General features: G+C 38.0%; 1 protein-coding gene across 4 annotated transcripts in view; it reads left to right on the forward strand.

Annotated features, from left to right (window-relative positions):
* Nucleotides 1-16722, forward strand: part of LOC139736624 (uncharacterized) — a 56818-nt gene that overhangs the window by 27253 nt on the left and 12843 nt on the right. For 3 of the 4 annotated variants that reach the window (XM_071647374.1, XM_071647372.1, XM_071647375.1), the window contains 11 exons: nucleotides 4692-4936; nucleotides 7948-8170; nucleotides 9450-9575; nucleotides 10022-10178; nucleotides 11087-11223; nucleotides 12081-12188; nucleotides 12948-13041; nucleotides 13674-13837; nucleotides 15050-15151; nucleotides 15730-15846; nucleotides 16570-16664. In XM_071647374.1, coding sequence (XP_071503475.1) covers nucleotides 4692-4936; nucleotides 7948-8170; nucleotides 9450-9575; nucleotides 10022-10178; nucleotides 11087-11223; nucleotides 12081-12188; nucleotides 12948-13041; nucleotides 13674-13837; nucleotides 15050-15151; nucleotides 15730-15846; nucleotides 16570-16664 — 1568 coding nt within the window. The remainder of the gene's footprint in view (nucleotides 1-4691; nucleotides 4937-7947; nucleotides 8171-9449; nucleotides 9576-10021; nucleotides 10179-11086; nucleotides 11224-12080; nucleotides 12189-12947; nucleotides 13042-13673; nucleotides 13838-15049; nucleotides 15152-15729; nucleotides 15847-16569; nucleotides 16665-16722) is intronic. The other variant, XM_071647373.1, reaches the window with a different exon arrangement.

Raw genomic sequence — 16722 nt, forward strand, 5'->3', positions numbered from 1 at the left:
TCTAAACGTTATTGTCAACCTGTGTACGAAAGTTGGTGCTTTTATCACGAAATGCACAATTGTTCGGCTATGCCGCTCCACTAAGGTAAAAAGTAAAGTTCAAAAAAAGCACAAGTTTAGTATTACTGTGATTAATCCCTGATTATTGGTTATGTGTCCTATCACTTTTTAAATGGTATTTACTGATCATTTATCATCCATGGAGATGTTGTATGCATCCCTGTAGATTTTAAAGTATGTTCCATATTTGCATCAATATAATTTATCTGTTTCTGTAATGATTTCCAGACACACAAAAATCATTTCCTAGTGAAATATGTAATTTTTATGCGCTTGGTTATTCAGGTTTTAACTTTTAATTTTATGCAAACTTTAGTGACTGCTTTGTCCTATAACTATCAAACTCTCAAACTATGACTCACATGTTTGTTTGCAGAAGTTCAACAATGCGAAGATCTCCTATTAGACAGTACCTATTCAAAGAACATTGCAGCACCATAGTATTTTGACCATGTGAATTGATTCTAACTTGTATAGATATGATTTACAATATGAGGATGGAAAGAGACAACTGCCTAATTTCTATTCCTCACTAGTTAAGTTCACACGCTGTTCCTAAACTTTGGATTTAGGTCGAAAACTTAAACTCTTGATGATTAGGTTGTAGTTTATAGCATAGTGTGGATGCACGCGAAAGTTAGCAATATTAAACTTTAGTTGATGATTAGCACCACAAGACATCTTAGGGTTTGCGCTCTGTCTGTGAGCCACAGGGGGTCCCCACTCATAGTTTTGCTCCATGTGGACACAATAATCAGTGAGCTTGTGAGTTAGCGTGAACCTTGCTTCTTGTTCGCATCTGGGTCAACCTCCAGCTGCGCTATTTTGTATGGGCGTAAGGTCATAGCGAGGACTCTACACTTCCGGTATAATCATCAAGCGGGATTCGCCCATAAGTTGTATCTTGATGTTTAGATGCATGTGAGAACCCGCATCGTGAATTCACGAGTGGAGCTACAGTAATCATCGACAGTTAAGTTTTCAACCTAAACTTCAAGTTTGGCAACTGTGTGTATATAACTAATGTGAGTTAAAAAATTATGTTTTGGGTATGAATAAGATATTTGAATGTACACAAGGCATGCCATTTTTGCAAGTTAAGCAAACATTGAAGAAATTCTTTCCAGCACATGAGCTTCAAAAAAAAAAAAGCAAAAAAAAAAAAAAAAAAACACTCTTAAAGAAAGACAAAAATGGTCGTGTTTGTAATTGTTGTTGTGTGCATAAGTATGTCAATGTGTAAAATGCAGTTTAATCATACTCAGCTTATCCGTGTGCACATGTGCCTTTATACATCCAACCTACTAATCTTTCATCTAACTGATGTACTGTGGAAACTGTTGATATACATTGTGCTGGCAATGTACTGAAAACAAGTTTGTGTGTCTTGTTTACCTTTAATAGAAGAGTTGGGAGCTCTAGAATAAATTTGTTGCAACAGTATTAACATATTAGATACATTTTGTACATGTGTGTAGGATTAAGTATCCCATTTCTGTGCTATTGCAAATCCACAGAAAAGAATACTGAGTTCTTGTTGTGGAGCTGTGTCCCTTTGTAGATCTGTTAGACAGGTTGGTGATATTTCAAGTTCAGTTATATGTAGGAAGCCAATGCCTGCATGGAAACATGTATGACTTGACTGCCATTGACTCATGCAGCATGATCTTTGTGTTACAGTCTGCATGGAACAGCCTGGGGGTGTTTCATAAAGCTGTTCGTAAAGTTACAACCGACTTACAAGTGACTGGTGATCAGTTCTGATGTGCTATACTTATGTAGCACATCAATACTTATTTCAATAATTCAGCACAAGAACTGCTCACCAGTCGCTCGTAAGTCATTCGTAACTTTACGAACAGCGTTATGAAACAGGGCCCAGGTCTCTGTTTACTGAATGTGCATGCAAAATAATATCCCTTTCCTGTTTTTTATGCCTCAGCCAAAAAGTGTCGCCGGAGGCATTATGTTTTCGGGTTGTCCGTCCGTCCGTCCTTCCGTCTGTGCGTCCTTCCGTCTGTCAACAGATGTGGTTCACTCTAATCCTTAAATTTAGTACAGACATGGCAACCTTTTTTTCGTGAAATTCGCATGAATGGTGCAGTGCAGTCAGTAGTGCACGAAAAAGGGAGAGTGACAGAATGTGTGTTTAGCACTGATTTAATGCAAAGGGCAAGGTATTTTTATTGAGATATCAGAGGTGTACAATTGTGCGGTTACAGCTCGTTATTCCGAAGGTTTTTAGTCCGAAGGTTCGTCATTCCGAACGTTCGTCATTCCGAAGGTTCGTTATTCCGAAGATTCGTTATTCCGAAGGTTCGTTAATCCGAAAATGAAATAAGGTTCGTTATTCCAAAGGTTCATTAATCCGAAAATGAAATAAGGTTCGTTATTCCGCAGGTTCATTAATACGAAAATGAAACAAAGCTCGTTGTTCCGAAGGTTTGCTACGGACCCTATATCACTTCGGATCAACGAACCTTCGGAATAACGAACCCTAATAAATTTCATTTTCGGATCAACGAACCTTCGGAATAACAAACCCTATTTCATTTTCGGATAAACGAGCCTTCGGAATAGCCAACCCTATTTCACCTTCGGAATAACGAACCTTCGGAATAACGCCACAAATGTTCGGATTAACGAACCTCTAGGTATAGGGAATTTGTGTGTTTTGGATTAACGAACCTTCGGTTTAACAAACCTTCGGAATAACGAACCTTCGGAATAATGAACAGCACCCCAATATTGCAAAAGCTCAGAGTTGATGATGAGTTTAACACAGGATTCAATGGAAGTTGGTGACATCAACTGCACAATATCATTTTTGCTGGAACAAAATTCCATGGCTCAACAGCAACAGCTCGCAATGGTACTTTTAACTGTATGTCACATGATGAACGTCAACCAGTCAGATAGCTAGAATCTTTCTAGATTTTTTCATAACAACTGATTTTGTCTCAATTCCCCCCTCCCCTATCCACCACCCTCTCCTTGCTTTAAAATAGAATGAACAGGCATGAAAGTTGGTTTGTGTCATGAAGTTTTACTTAAATCATTGTGGTCATCCTAGTCCATTAACAAGCCATCAAGAAGAGCTTCTCTCAGTCTTCAAACAAGTTGTCTCTATTTCAAATTAAAATCCTCTTCATGTTCATGTTGATTCTAGATAATGCACGAAATAGAATCCAACAAACAGAATGGTAGACATGTCATTACCAGTGGGCATGAAGTACATGTAGTAAAGTTGAAGAATTTTTAAAAGTTTCATGTTTTCACATGTTTTCACAAAACACCTAGGTATTGGGCAAAACAGAGATCTCACGTTACATTTAGATTAGATAGAGGTCACTGGTTCATAAACCTTCCATCCACCAACATGCAAATTTGCAATCTTTTCTGTCGAATGAATTCATTAAATAAGATTATGTCCTTTGCATCATAGTGATGAATTATTCTCATTGCTAAAATGTGATTTCTATTATCTGTATTTATGTGCAGACTTATGTGGTCACTTCATGTGGTAGGCTTATGATTTCATTGATATAAATGTGACTGAGACTGATATCAATATTTCATGGAAGAGGCGGAATCTTGAAATTTCACAACGATGTTGTAGAGTGTACATATGTCCCATTTTTATTAACATTTTACCATTTTGTTAGATTGCACCCATATCTTAAAGAGTCACCTTGAACTTGAGTGGTATTTCATTTTATCTTAGTGTAATGAGATTTTTAAGGTTTTTCATATTTCCACATTCCTTCCTCCTGCTCTCAAGATTGCCAGTATCAATTAATCATATTGCTCTGACTGAGAAGTTCCATATTTAATTTGTCAAGATGTTCATTTGCATGGCTGTAGTGTTTCCTGTCTCAAAGTTGATCGCATTTTGACACTCTGACTCTGAACCCATATTGTGCAATATTTGGTGACCAATGTAAGAAATAAATCATAAAATAATGAATTTCTTGCCAACTTATGTGTTAACGTATTGAAAACTATGCAGCTCTGTTTCATTCAGCCAAATCCTGTACTTGGCTTTATTACTGTGCTTACATCTTCATTCATATGTATATCCATGCAGTTTATAGTCATATCATTGTTGTTCATGACTTTGTAATGTACAATTAACTGTATTTTAAGTGTCATGTAAATTGAGTTCTGTTTTCATGCCATAATTTGTCCTCTTTCACTAGTATTTATTGCTGTGCACCATGGATTTAGTGTAGTCTTCATCTACATTTTGTGTTTTTTACTTGTTTGTTTTCATATCTTTGCAAAAAGACATGACCCTGTGCTCTCCTCCTTCTCTAACTCACATTTACTCTGGTTATACCATGGTAAACTTATTCACTGAGCTGAATCAGGAATAATGACAGCCAGCCATTTGGATGACCAGGGTGTTGGGGGGGGGGGGGTGGGGAGAGTAAATGTTCTATCATTTGCAGGTTTGAAACCTCTGCTATACATATGAAATTTATGCTTTCAAGGGTAGCATTTCTGGCACTTCCTAGGGAAAGAAAAAAAGATTTGCATATTCACAGGATATGACAACACAATGTGTCCTTGCTCCATTTGTACTTGTCATTTTTATTTTGCTTATGTGTGTGTGTTCCCTACCCTGGCAGCTTGGCAGTATACCAGAGTTGAACACTAACCACTGGAGGTTCCTTGACCGCAATGGCTGGCCCATCAACCTCCAGCAGGAGGCCACAGTGACCATCCTGGACATCATAGTCCACTCCTCTGTCAGGGTCAGGATCCAGAGTCTGGCTGTGGCAGAGGTCAGGGGTCAAATGGTTCATGAAGAGTCTGTTGACCGGGCAGCCTCAACAGATCTGACTATGACACCACCTTCAAAGATGCAGAGAATGTGAGATATTACAGAACTTCAATGAGAGGATGTAGTGCATCCACAAAATTATCAGTGTCAGAGTCCTTGCCTGTGCCTGTGCCTCAAGGTGGCATTTTGTATCCATCAATAGCCTGGAGACTGTATACTTCATGGTGTTTTTATTGTCACAAATTATGTGAGTCAAATGATATTCGCAAAATTAACAACTCTTGAAAATATGATACACAGGGCTTTTGTCTCCTGCAAGACAAAAGCCCTGTATATCATTTCCAAGGTAGGAAATTTCTAGCTTTTCTCCGTAAATGGAAATCAGGGATAATACTTTATTTCTTTTTTCATCGCTTTGGACCTCCACTACAAATTCAACTACTCTCAAAATTGTCTTTGAATCTCATTAACCAAATATTGTACACGCAGAATATATGCATATACATATTGAGTCAACATATCCTGTATGAACTTCATACTACACATGAATACTACTGTATTTTGTGAGTGCAATGAATAAAACCTTGCTTCCGTAACAGTCCCATATTTCCTAAAGTTCCATGTATTTGCTGAATATTCGTGTAGTAGATTATAGGTTGCAGCCCTATTGATCAACAAGGATTTGACTTTTGCAGAAATTTACCACACCATGCTGCAACTATGCAAAGCTCAGATTTTGTGGTATCATTCTTTCATCTGTCTAAGAAAGTCCTCCTTCATGTGCATTCAATGGATATTCCATTCATGTGAGTTTACTCCATTAGCCCTTACTGTGCTTTCTTCACCAATTGGCATGCATGGTGGACTTTTGGTTGGGTTTTTTGTTTCAACAAATGGGCACAGATTTCTAGAAACTAATTGTCAGCTAATACAGATTACCTAGACCCTGTATCCTACTTGTGTCACCATAGCCTTCCTGCTGGACTGAGAGAGTTTGCTAGGTTTAAGAATATTACAAGTTTGGATGGAATACAATATACTAATGCTGATGGAACAGCTTGTCAAGTTAAGTTAAGCCCCCATTCCACTATGCCGTTCTCGCTACGATTTGACAATTTTCTCAGGTCGGGAAGGATCGGGTAAAACCTGAGCCGATCTGGACACAGTACGATGTTAGAACGCTCTAAGTACGCTGCAGTTACGACTACCAAGTGCTTGCTACGCTCTTACTACGATGATCGGGAATTAGACATTGCGATCTCTGCCGCTGTCGGTACGCTTTAGAACGATGTAGCTACGCTGTTAGTGCGATGTTGCCGATGTTATCCGATCAATGCACGCTGTATCTACGCTCTGAACGATCTATACGATCTTATCACGCTGTTACCCCGTTCAGAGAGCTGAAAAGTGCCCGATGTGCCCCGATGTACCCCGATTCGACTGTGGGTCAGCAGTCAGTCAACTTATTAGCATGCAGAACCGAAGAAATATACTGTGGACCTCGAAGATTCATTCTTCTTTTTTTACTTTTGATTTTCAAAGTTGTTGTTGCTTCGTTTTTCTCACTACTCTTTCTTCATCAGCGAGCCCGTGCTTCTGTGCCTCCAGTGCCCTGGTTATGACCCACCATTTCCCTCTCCTCTCCCCTCCTCCCCCCCCCCCCCCCCCCCCCCCCTTGTCCACCTCGGACTTACTACCTTCTTCACTACTATATCTTTCTATCCTCTCATCAATTTTTTCCTTACAAGAGAGCCGCCATATTGTGTTTGTTAATGTGCGTCCGTATGTGTGCATGTATGTGTGTATTACTCTGTCTGTCTTTTTTTTTTTTGCTACCGCTTAGGGAAATTTGTTGTTGTTGTTTTTTGCAATTATATATTTTTCTCTATGAGGGGACTGCATTCTAATACTACAAGCTCTGCTTTTTAGCAGTCCCCTCCATTTCCAGCAATATTTTGTATGCATTTACCACAGTGACGTAACTGTTATTTTTATCTCTGTTGATAATTTGCCTGTATCTCTTTTACAATGTTATTCTGTTCATTGCATTGTGGTACTGATTTCATGAAGTCTGCATGTGTATATGAGCGGTTCTTTGTATTTTTTATTATTTGTTTGTTGGAAGTGAAATAAATCAACTTGAACTTGAACTTGAAGAGCCTCCTCAACTCACGGTTCTTTTGCAGCGATGCATTGTATAAACAAAGACGTGCTGATTTTTCAAAGGATTTTTCTTGATGTCCTTGCTTTTATAGTCCGTCTTCCTCCAGTTGTAGATGATTTCATATTCTTCAAAATTCTGCTATGTCCTCTTCCTCCTCTTTCAGCATCACGTGCAGTCTCTCTTTCTTCGCCTTTTGGGTAGCTGCTTCGCTGCTTTCTTCTCTTCTTTTTCTTCATCTCTTCTTCTTCTTCGAAAATTACAGCTAAAATTACTTCCCGTTCTTGTGCCGATGTTACTACGCTCAGAAAGACCTTGTTACGCTCATCCCGCTGCGTTTACGCCGTCATTACGCTCTCCCCGCTGCGTTTACGCTGTCACTACGCTCTCCCCACTTGCCGTACGATTAAAAATATGTCAATTGTGATCGGGGAGATCGGGAAGAAATTTTGAACCGGTTCAAAATTTCTTCCCGATCTGAAAAACTGCCCGCTCCAACCCCGACCTCCACACGCTGCTGCTACGATGCTTCCGATCCCCGTACGCTTTTGCCGCTCTCTCCCGATCTGCTAGATCGGGACAGATCGGGGTCCAAATCGTGATAGTGGAACGGGGGCTTTAGATACCTGGGAACATAGAGGATTAAACAATTGTCAAAGTAAACTGTAACAGTTCTATGACATTTCTTCGTGCTCCAATGAAATATCTGTATGCTATTAAAGCCAAACATAAATTCTACCCACAAACATAACCCTAACCCAAATCCTAATCCTCACATGAAACTAAACCTAAAACCCTATCACAACCCTATAACCCTAACACGAAGTCCTTGGAGAAAAATAAGACCGGAGCAATTGTTGGAGGAGCAAATGTTGTATCACCAACTTTAACGTGGTGTGGAATGGCACTTTAAATGGAGTTTATATCATTGTCGATGTAGAGGCAGGACACCGACCGCCAGTTCTCTGGACAGCTCATTCAGCTACTCCCAGCCTCACCAGCTGCCCCCCTTTGAGACTCTCACCGATGTCGATTCACCCTTCTCAAAGCAGCAGCAGCAGAGCGCCAAGCAGATCCTCATCAGCTATGTGAGGGCTGAGGCCACACAGTATGCCCTGGATCTGAAGAATGAACTAGAGGCGCTGCAGTTCAGTGTGTACCTGGTGAGTATTCGTCAGCATAGTGGAGGTGGGGCACCATCTAGGCAAAACAGTTCTCAGAAGGACTTTGATAAAAGTCATCTTCCACCATTTAGAATTTGCTTGCAATACATCGAGAGGGTCCACCAAAAACTTGTCTGGGTGATGCGATTTGTCAGGATAGTCAGTTGATTTGGAGTATCTTTAGATCAAAAGAATAAAATGATTTTGATTGTAATACATGTATGCATATGACTTTTATTCTTGAAGAACCTTCCCAGTTCAGTATTATTGGTAGGGAGAATGTTTTGTGACGATCAGTTGTTTCCTATCAATCATACTTCCCAACAAACTGCATGCGATTCAGTCTCAATCGGAAGATCGATGGATACTGCTTTGGCCTGATATGTTGTTTATTGATAATTGAATATATTAAAATGCTACGTAGCAACCACAATTGGATGATAGATGTTTTGGCTAATATTTCATATATTCATTGTAAACCTGATACACACATTTCTCATGCATATGTGTTCATTTTAGATTTAAAAAATCAACATTTTTTGCATGCATATGGAAACTATATTCTACATTTTGCTGTGTTAGCGTCACATTCCATCACAGATGTATCAGATTCTGTGCAAATTCACATTAATTGCAACTGACTTCAACTGGTTACTGTCTTTTTCCTTGTTCACCAAATTCTTAGCAAATGTTCCTCCAAGACCTTATGGATATATGCCTGTATAAAGCCAAATTGCTCTGCAGCAAAATATGTACTAATGCTGGATTTCTTGCCTCTTTTGTTTTCAACATCCAAGCTGCTATGAAACTCATTGTCATTTTTAACCTGTTGAGGAGGAACTGATTTTGCTATTTAATACATGTTTTCTTTAATAGACACCTGCTCGGGACTAGTCTTCAACGGGTTAAAGATGCAAATATCAATATCAACAAAGTTTCCTTTTAGTTCCACTTCAATCCAAGTTTTTAACATTGTGAAGGATCAAGGGATCAAGAAAGGGAGGAGCCAGCTGTGAAATACTGTACTTGTACATCATCCATGTTATCGTATTCAAATCTTTACAAAGTCTTCTTTTTTACAGCTAGCTCTTTTTGCTGGATTGTCCCTGATTCACTAGTAGCTCCATAGAAAAACTTAAGCAATCAATGAACAACAAAACAAACAAAGGCAACAAAATCATGCTGGATATCAAGGTATGCATTTTGTTGCTATGCTCAAATGTTCTAATGGAACATAGATAAATTTTCTGTTTCCAAATTTGTGCCCTGTTTGTGTTAGGATGTCCATGAAATATTCTGTGGAACTGACTGGCAGGACAGCCTGAACTATGCTGTCAGCAATTGTGAGGTTTTTGTTCCCCTTGTGACCCCACGGTACGGCGAGACACAGTGGACCAATAGAGAGGTGAGATGTGGGAATAGATGTGCATTGTAAAATGGAGGTTATTTGCCTGGTAGAATATGAATTGGTCAGTCACTTGATGTTTTAGTCATCCACTCAATATAGTTAATGACCAGTGATAATAATGTTTTTTTTTTTTAAATCTCAGTCATGAGAAATTCTTTATTCTTATATTCAAAGTGGCATTATGTACTTTCCATAGAAACTTTATATTAAATTGGGCACAATTATCTCATCCTTTTATTATTCTTCTCAGTGTGTGGCTGTCTAAACAAGAAATTGCTTGAATCCAGAAAATATTAACCATCTTCACACTGATGGAATTCATGTTAAAACAAAACCCAACACAATGCAGAGTATATTTTGTCACCCTATGATTCATTTTGTAGGTTACAGCTCATTTTTGTATAAACCTGTGCATAACACTCTTAATGAATGATTCTGAACAGGTCAAATTGGCTGATGTCCTGGGCAAGTACATCGTGCCGGTCAGCTTTCTGGACTCATGGCCACCCAGATGTTTGGCCATCCAGTTTGCCACCACCCAGTTCATTCACTGGCGCAAACCAAAGGCTGGAGAACCTACTGTTGTCCCACATTCACCAAGTGAGTGTCTCTCTTGATTATCTAGCTTCCAAACAGGGCTCACGTAGCAGTCTAGTGTCTGGTTTCTGTTGTCATTCTGTGACTCTGTCACCCCTTCTTCCCTGAAATAAAATGATTCAACAAATAAAAGCAGAAAAGCAAACACAAAGGATTGATTTAGATGTGACTATTTATAACAAAAGCATGTCAAAATTGCTACACATTTGATATCTTGATTTTGATTTAACATTTCTCAGATTCTAAGTTTTCCAGTGATATGTAATTTTTCTCACATTTTGATACTCCCCCCCCCCCAAAAAAAAAAAAAGAATTATACCGTAGAATTGTTAGAAAAGTATGCAATGAATTCAAAATGCAGTTTTGAAACATGCTTTGAAGAGTAAATGTAATCAAACTTGCAACAGGTAATGCATTTGATATTGGTAAATAAAACACCATAATACCCTGCCTCATGAAAACAAATGATTTGGCTTGGATGTTTATTAGATACCAATTTTTCTATTTCCGTATCAAACATAGATTTGATTTCATAGTTTGAAGCTAAATTGCCTTGATCAAGTTTTCTCATTTTCCAAATGCTGTGATTTTATCAGGGTACCATGGATATAGTTCACAATGTTAAAGCCTTTTGTGCTGTGGGGATATCATTTTCCAATCAAATAGCAGAGATATATGTGTCCAAAAGAGGTGTGAACTTGACCCAGAATCTAAATGGATTAAGTGAAATTGTGTAGACTGTTTGCAAAACAACAAACAAGCATGAAGTACACTGTATCATGACGTCAAGAAGTGATTGTTTTGTTTGTTTGTTTTTTTGTATACTAGTCATGTAGATTAGGAACATTGAGAGAAGATGTATGCATTGCAGTACCAGAAGCATCTTTTGTGTTGTTATCTTGTGTCTGTAGCCAAGGAAGTGACGGATGATGCTGTGACGTTTCAGTGCTACACTTGGGATAGGAAAGATGTACTCCTGGTTGCCACGGACATTGGCAGGAGATGCAGACAGAAGGCAGAGAATATGCCCAACGGGATCCCTGCAGTGGTGATTCTTGTTTTCTCTTTCATTATTTTCTGCAATCCTATCCAAAAGTGTCATAATTTTGTCACACTGACCCATTCATTAGTGTTAAGATTGCTGTTCAAATTTACTTGTAAACATACCTACACACTATGTATGCAGTAATGCCCTGTGTTATTGAAAATGAGAGGCAGATTTTTCTTCTTGTTGACGAATGTAATTGAAATACATACACACTGATACATTTTTATGCAAAGTATCAAAACTTTATTTTGGTACACCCAGAAGTCAAGGTGTGAATAGTAACATTTCTATAAATCTTTTGTTTTGAGGTGAAATTTTGTCACAAACACCATCCAAATCAAGGAAGAAACATAAGTTGGTAAAACAGTTGTGATGTCTTACCGAGAACAAGCACCTCAAAAACAATGGATGAATACAAATATCTCCCTGTAATGGTGGTGCAGAGAATGAATTGTTTGCATCCTGTCATAAACATGCATAGGGGAATATGTCTATATCACCCTAAAAAATACAGAAAGATACATAGTTCACAGAAATTCCCTGAGGCACAATTTTTGTTTAAGAAGAACTAATAGATCATTCTCAAAGTGGTTGGAGTCAATTAACTCGTAGGACATTGTGTAAAAAAGGGGTATACATTTTCCCTTGACCATAGATATGGCCTTTCCTAGTCTATGCAGGAGTCATGCAACATAAAGCACATATTATTTTCAATATATCTTACTGTACTGTACATTCTTTAAAGAAAAGCAATAAAACATGTTTTGCATATGCATAATTAATCATATAATTTTTCAGATATTACTACAGACAGTAATTGTAACATGTTATTTCCTTCTCGTTCCTCACCCGATTAGAAGAGAGGAAAGACATTTAGCCTCGGCGAAAATGTGATCCTGAATGAAGGCAGAGAGAGTGGCAAACAGCTGTTGGTCATCAGCACACATCCCAAGCAGATGGAATTTGTAAGTCAGTTGTCTTTTTTTAGATGGTGCTGTATTCTTTCACCTACACTTTTTTCAATGTCAATTTTTATTTAAATTTTTTTGTATCTTATATTCGAAAAAAAAAATTTGTAACTGTGTAATAAACATACAATCCAGACATTATGTTAGAAAGAGAGGAAATACATAACCATAATAATTGTTATATGAGATCAAGTTCTGACAATTATCAGCACATTAATTCAAGAAGAAATGGCCTGTTGGTAGGAATTCTTTTACTTTTGCAGACATTTCACAAATTTTCATTTTGTAGATCTGTGCGATGATGGCAATTTTATTCGTGAAGGGGAAATTATATTTGTGTCCCATATATATCAGTGCGAGATAGTTTTTAGCCAGCTCTCCTTTCACAGTCATCAGCACTATGATTCTTTGAGGCAAAGAAAGCTGTATATTAAGATCAAGAAGAAGATATGTTAAGATATTCTTCCTGTGGCAAAACAGCTATGAAACAGATGACAGTAGTATCCTGCAGTAATGTGAATGGCGCCATCTACGGCATTGTGTATTATTATCATGGCGACAGTGCAACCGCTAGTAAGGAAGAAGATGCCTGATATCAGAGTTGAATTCTACATGCCCTGATTATGATCTGAGTTTGTCAAGTGTATACATATCCAAACGTCACAGTGACCAAGGTGATTTTGTTTAGATTTCAGAGAGAATTTGTGCTGCAGTCAATGTAATGCTGTCTGTGATATCTTCTCTCTGTAAACACAGAGTGGAGAGCTGAAGGAATTGTTTGAACGTGAAGGCTATGATGTGTGGCAGACAACAGAGCTCCTGAAGCTGGGTGGAACAGACGTCGAATCAGGTAAGGAGTATAATTCGTCAAAAGACATGACATAGATTGACTTGGACTTCACATGTCACTCAATATAATGGCAATACAATTGGTCATGAATAATGCAGTGTATATTTTCATTTTGTTAGAAATAATTCATACACGGAAATGATGCATCCTGTATCAAAGTTGTTCAATAGCATTTGAGATGTACAGTCACACCGTGTGGTCTCTTGCCAGGTTTCTGCTGACATTTTGTATAATTTAATTAATAGAGGTTCTTGGTGAATTTTATCCATGTATCAGTGTTTAAGTGAGTGTACAGTACACAACATTCCTTTATTTTCCATATTTCATTCCCTTCAGTACAATGTTTTATCTCTCACTTTGTATATGTATGAACATTGAAGTTGCACTTTGATTGTTCACTTTATCATATCCAGGTAAATAGATTGTTTATTACTTAGTGACATCATATCAGGGAGTGTGAAAAATAGAATATCATCATTGTAGAACCAGAAAGGCATTGATTTTTTGGACTTTGTACCTGTGATAGAGCCTTTCTGTCACTAACTACAAAAGAATATGTATTATAGAATCAGAATTGTCATTTCTTGCCTAAGTTGTAGCCAGATTTGTATTGATGCTCTTGACTGAGACAGATTCAACATTGATTCTGACTGGAGATGATGAGATGGTGCACACAGAGGGGTCCATCCCAGCCAGCAACCCAGCAACACTCTTCCAGGAGAAGGTGGACGAGGCAGCCGTGGTCATCTTCGTCCTCTCAAAGGCATTCGCCGAGTCAGCAACATGCAAGGGCCAGGTATGTGGAACAGATCTTTGGTGCATCCAATTTTCTTTGCTTTGTGTCTGTACTTGGTCATCCTCTTTATTAATTTGTTCATTCATTTCTCAATTTACTCAATTATTGTATCTAGCTGCCTTTTATCCTTCTCTCTATCTTTCTGTCTATCTATATATCTATATATCTATTAATTGTGACCCTGCACCACAAAACAAACAAAAAGTCGCCAGACATGAATTTTTAGTTAAGACCATATTCTGAAAGAGCAGATTTTAAGCTTTAAAATGATGTATAACTCCAATCAAATGGACTGTCCTAACCTATTTAGATATTGGAAAGAAAGCACAAACTCAGGAAAAGTGTGAACTGAGAAAAGAGGCTCTGAAGTACAGTGTCTATTCAAGCGCTTAATCTTAACCAAGCCGTGCTGGCTGTGCGATGAATGGGACAAAAATCAGGAAGTAAACCACTGGAGTAACAACAATGAAGGGATTATCAAATTAAACTGAAATTAAGCATGCCTAATTAACACATTCAGTCAATAATTAATGCCAACTTTCAAAGCAGTTGCGTTATCCTTTCAAAAGTGATTAGAGTTTAAAGTGAAGAGTGTGTACAAGGCTTTTCAAAAATGAAAAGGGGACTCTAAAGACACACCTAATCACACTGTCTTACCAAAAATGTTCGAGATAAACTGCTAAAAAACACACTTTCCTGCCCGTTTCATGATCCCAAAATTTATTATAACGTAAAAGAAGACTTGCTCTTTCAGAAAATATGAAAAAGTCAAAATTGGCTTGGTTGACCCACTTTACCTACTTTCAGTCCTTATGCAAAATCAGTCTGTGCGACTTTTTGTTCGTTTTGTGATGCACGGTCACAATTGATCAATTCATTGGGCATGTTATCTATGTGTTCCATATCATATGAAATGTTATAATCTTTCAAGAGACACGAGGCCACTTTAAGAGCAAAGTAAAGAATATACAAGGTGGAAAAATATAATGTGCCATTTGATTACTAAGTGAAGAATGTATCTGGGAGCAGGCATATAAGTACCTTTGATGGATGGTACAGTAAATGATTGAAAAATGTTATCGTTTGATCACTTCATGTTACTCATTGCTTAACATGATGTATGTTGTCGATGAATGATGATTTTTCAGTCATAACCTGGGCAATCAAATGACCTCTGACCTGTACCATATCTGTCTTGCTGTCCCAATACAGGTCTTCTATTGTGAGCAAAGGAAGCGGGTTGTCCCTCTGTGTTATGAGGACTTTGAGATGCCGGGATGGCTGTCCATGCTCATCGGGACCAGCACATTTGAGGTGAGCCCAAGGTTGTAGCTGCAGGTCACTATCAAATAAAGTTGCCAAAAGACCACAATCAACTCACTGTTTACCATTACTATGTATGCCATGCACTATAAACCTACTGGGAGTTGACTTTCTTGAAAGCAGTGGGTTCAGCATCAAATTTTCATTTCCATATTCACTGTTTAAACAGCCAATTGCATTTGATCATTGATGACAGCTACCCAAGTACTTTTTGTTCTGATGGTACAGTGATGTGATGACATTGCAGAATTTGAACAGTGTATCACCCAAGCAATAATAACACAGTATTAATCTGTAATAAATTAGTTTTGACCTACAGTAGTTAGGGCCATACGTTCTGATGTTGCTTGTAAAGAAGTACTGCTTCATTTAGTTTTAACATAAAAAAAGAAGTTGTGAGAAATGATAAGAGAAATGTCAGAAATACTGTGCCAAGGCCTCTTTCTGAGGTACAGAAGATCTTTTGTGAACTGCATCCCTTGAGATATCCCTCTCTTCACTTATGAATAGCATCCATGACATGCAACTTTCCAAATGTGTTCCTTCTTTGTTTCAAATAATGTTGGCAGAATGTCCAGAGGGCAGACTACAAGAATCACCTCCTTGCCCGGATCTCCCAGGCCTGCGATCCGTCCACTCTGGACTATGAGGAGGATATAGCGAAGGAAACACAGCTGGCTCTATGTGTAAGCGTGCTGTATAGTCACCATTGCGTACAAGTGTTGGTATACAAAATGTTTTCCAGGACTTATGAAGCCTGTGTTGAGGTTTTATGGGAGTATTTGCATTGCTACTAGTGAGAACGTGTCTAAGATCTATTCAGAATAACTCCTGTTTGCCAGTGAATCCACACATTTTTCAATGATATTTTTTCAGGCTTGGTGAAAGAGAAAGATAAATGCTTACCAAATTTTGGGTTGGATCTACCTTTTTAGTGGCTTTAGTTTTTAGGTCATAATCAAACATTCAGTAGAATTGTCATTTATCACTTACAGGTTAAAAGAATGAATCTGGACAGGCAAATGGAAAACATAAGAAGAGAGGGCCATATTAAATCTGATTGCTTTTTTCCCTGCTCGGCAGCTCAGAGAAACACATCAGGGGAAGCTTGTTGTTTTTGGTGGGTTTTTTTTATATTCTTTTTTCTTTTTTATGATTATTGTATTGTTCTTTGAAAATGCCTCATAAATGATAATAATACTAATGATAATAGTGATAATAATAGAAGTGATTCAGTCAACTGGAGTTAAATTTGTTATACAAATTTGTCTTGTCAAAGCTTTCTAAAAATATTACTGATGGTGAAAATAATGTTTGTGCAAAGAAAATGCCATTCTAGTATTTGTTACTACATGCTCTATTTTCAAACAAAGTGTGATACACTGTTGACTTCACTGTTTCCATTGTAGGTGGAGTTTGTCTGCAAGAACCTCCCAGACTCGGGTTGTGTGTACATTGCAGGGGGGACAAGATTTTACTACGACAAAAGTGAAGACATATGCAAGTAAGTATACCCCATTTACTTACTTCATATTTTGACATGGTAAGAACTTAATACTGTT

This window comes from Diadema antillarum, unplaced genomic scaffold (assembly GCF_040938485.1).
Source record: "Diadema antillarum isolate AM-2024a unplaced genomic scaffold, OU_Dant_1.0 seq00000659_RagTag, whole genome shotgun sequence".
In the NCBI taxonomy this organism is placed as follows: Eukaryota; Metazoa; Echinodermata; class Echinoidea; order Diadematoida; family Diadematidae; genus Diadema; species Diadema antillarum.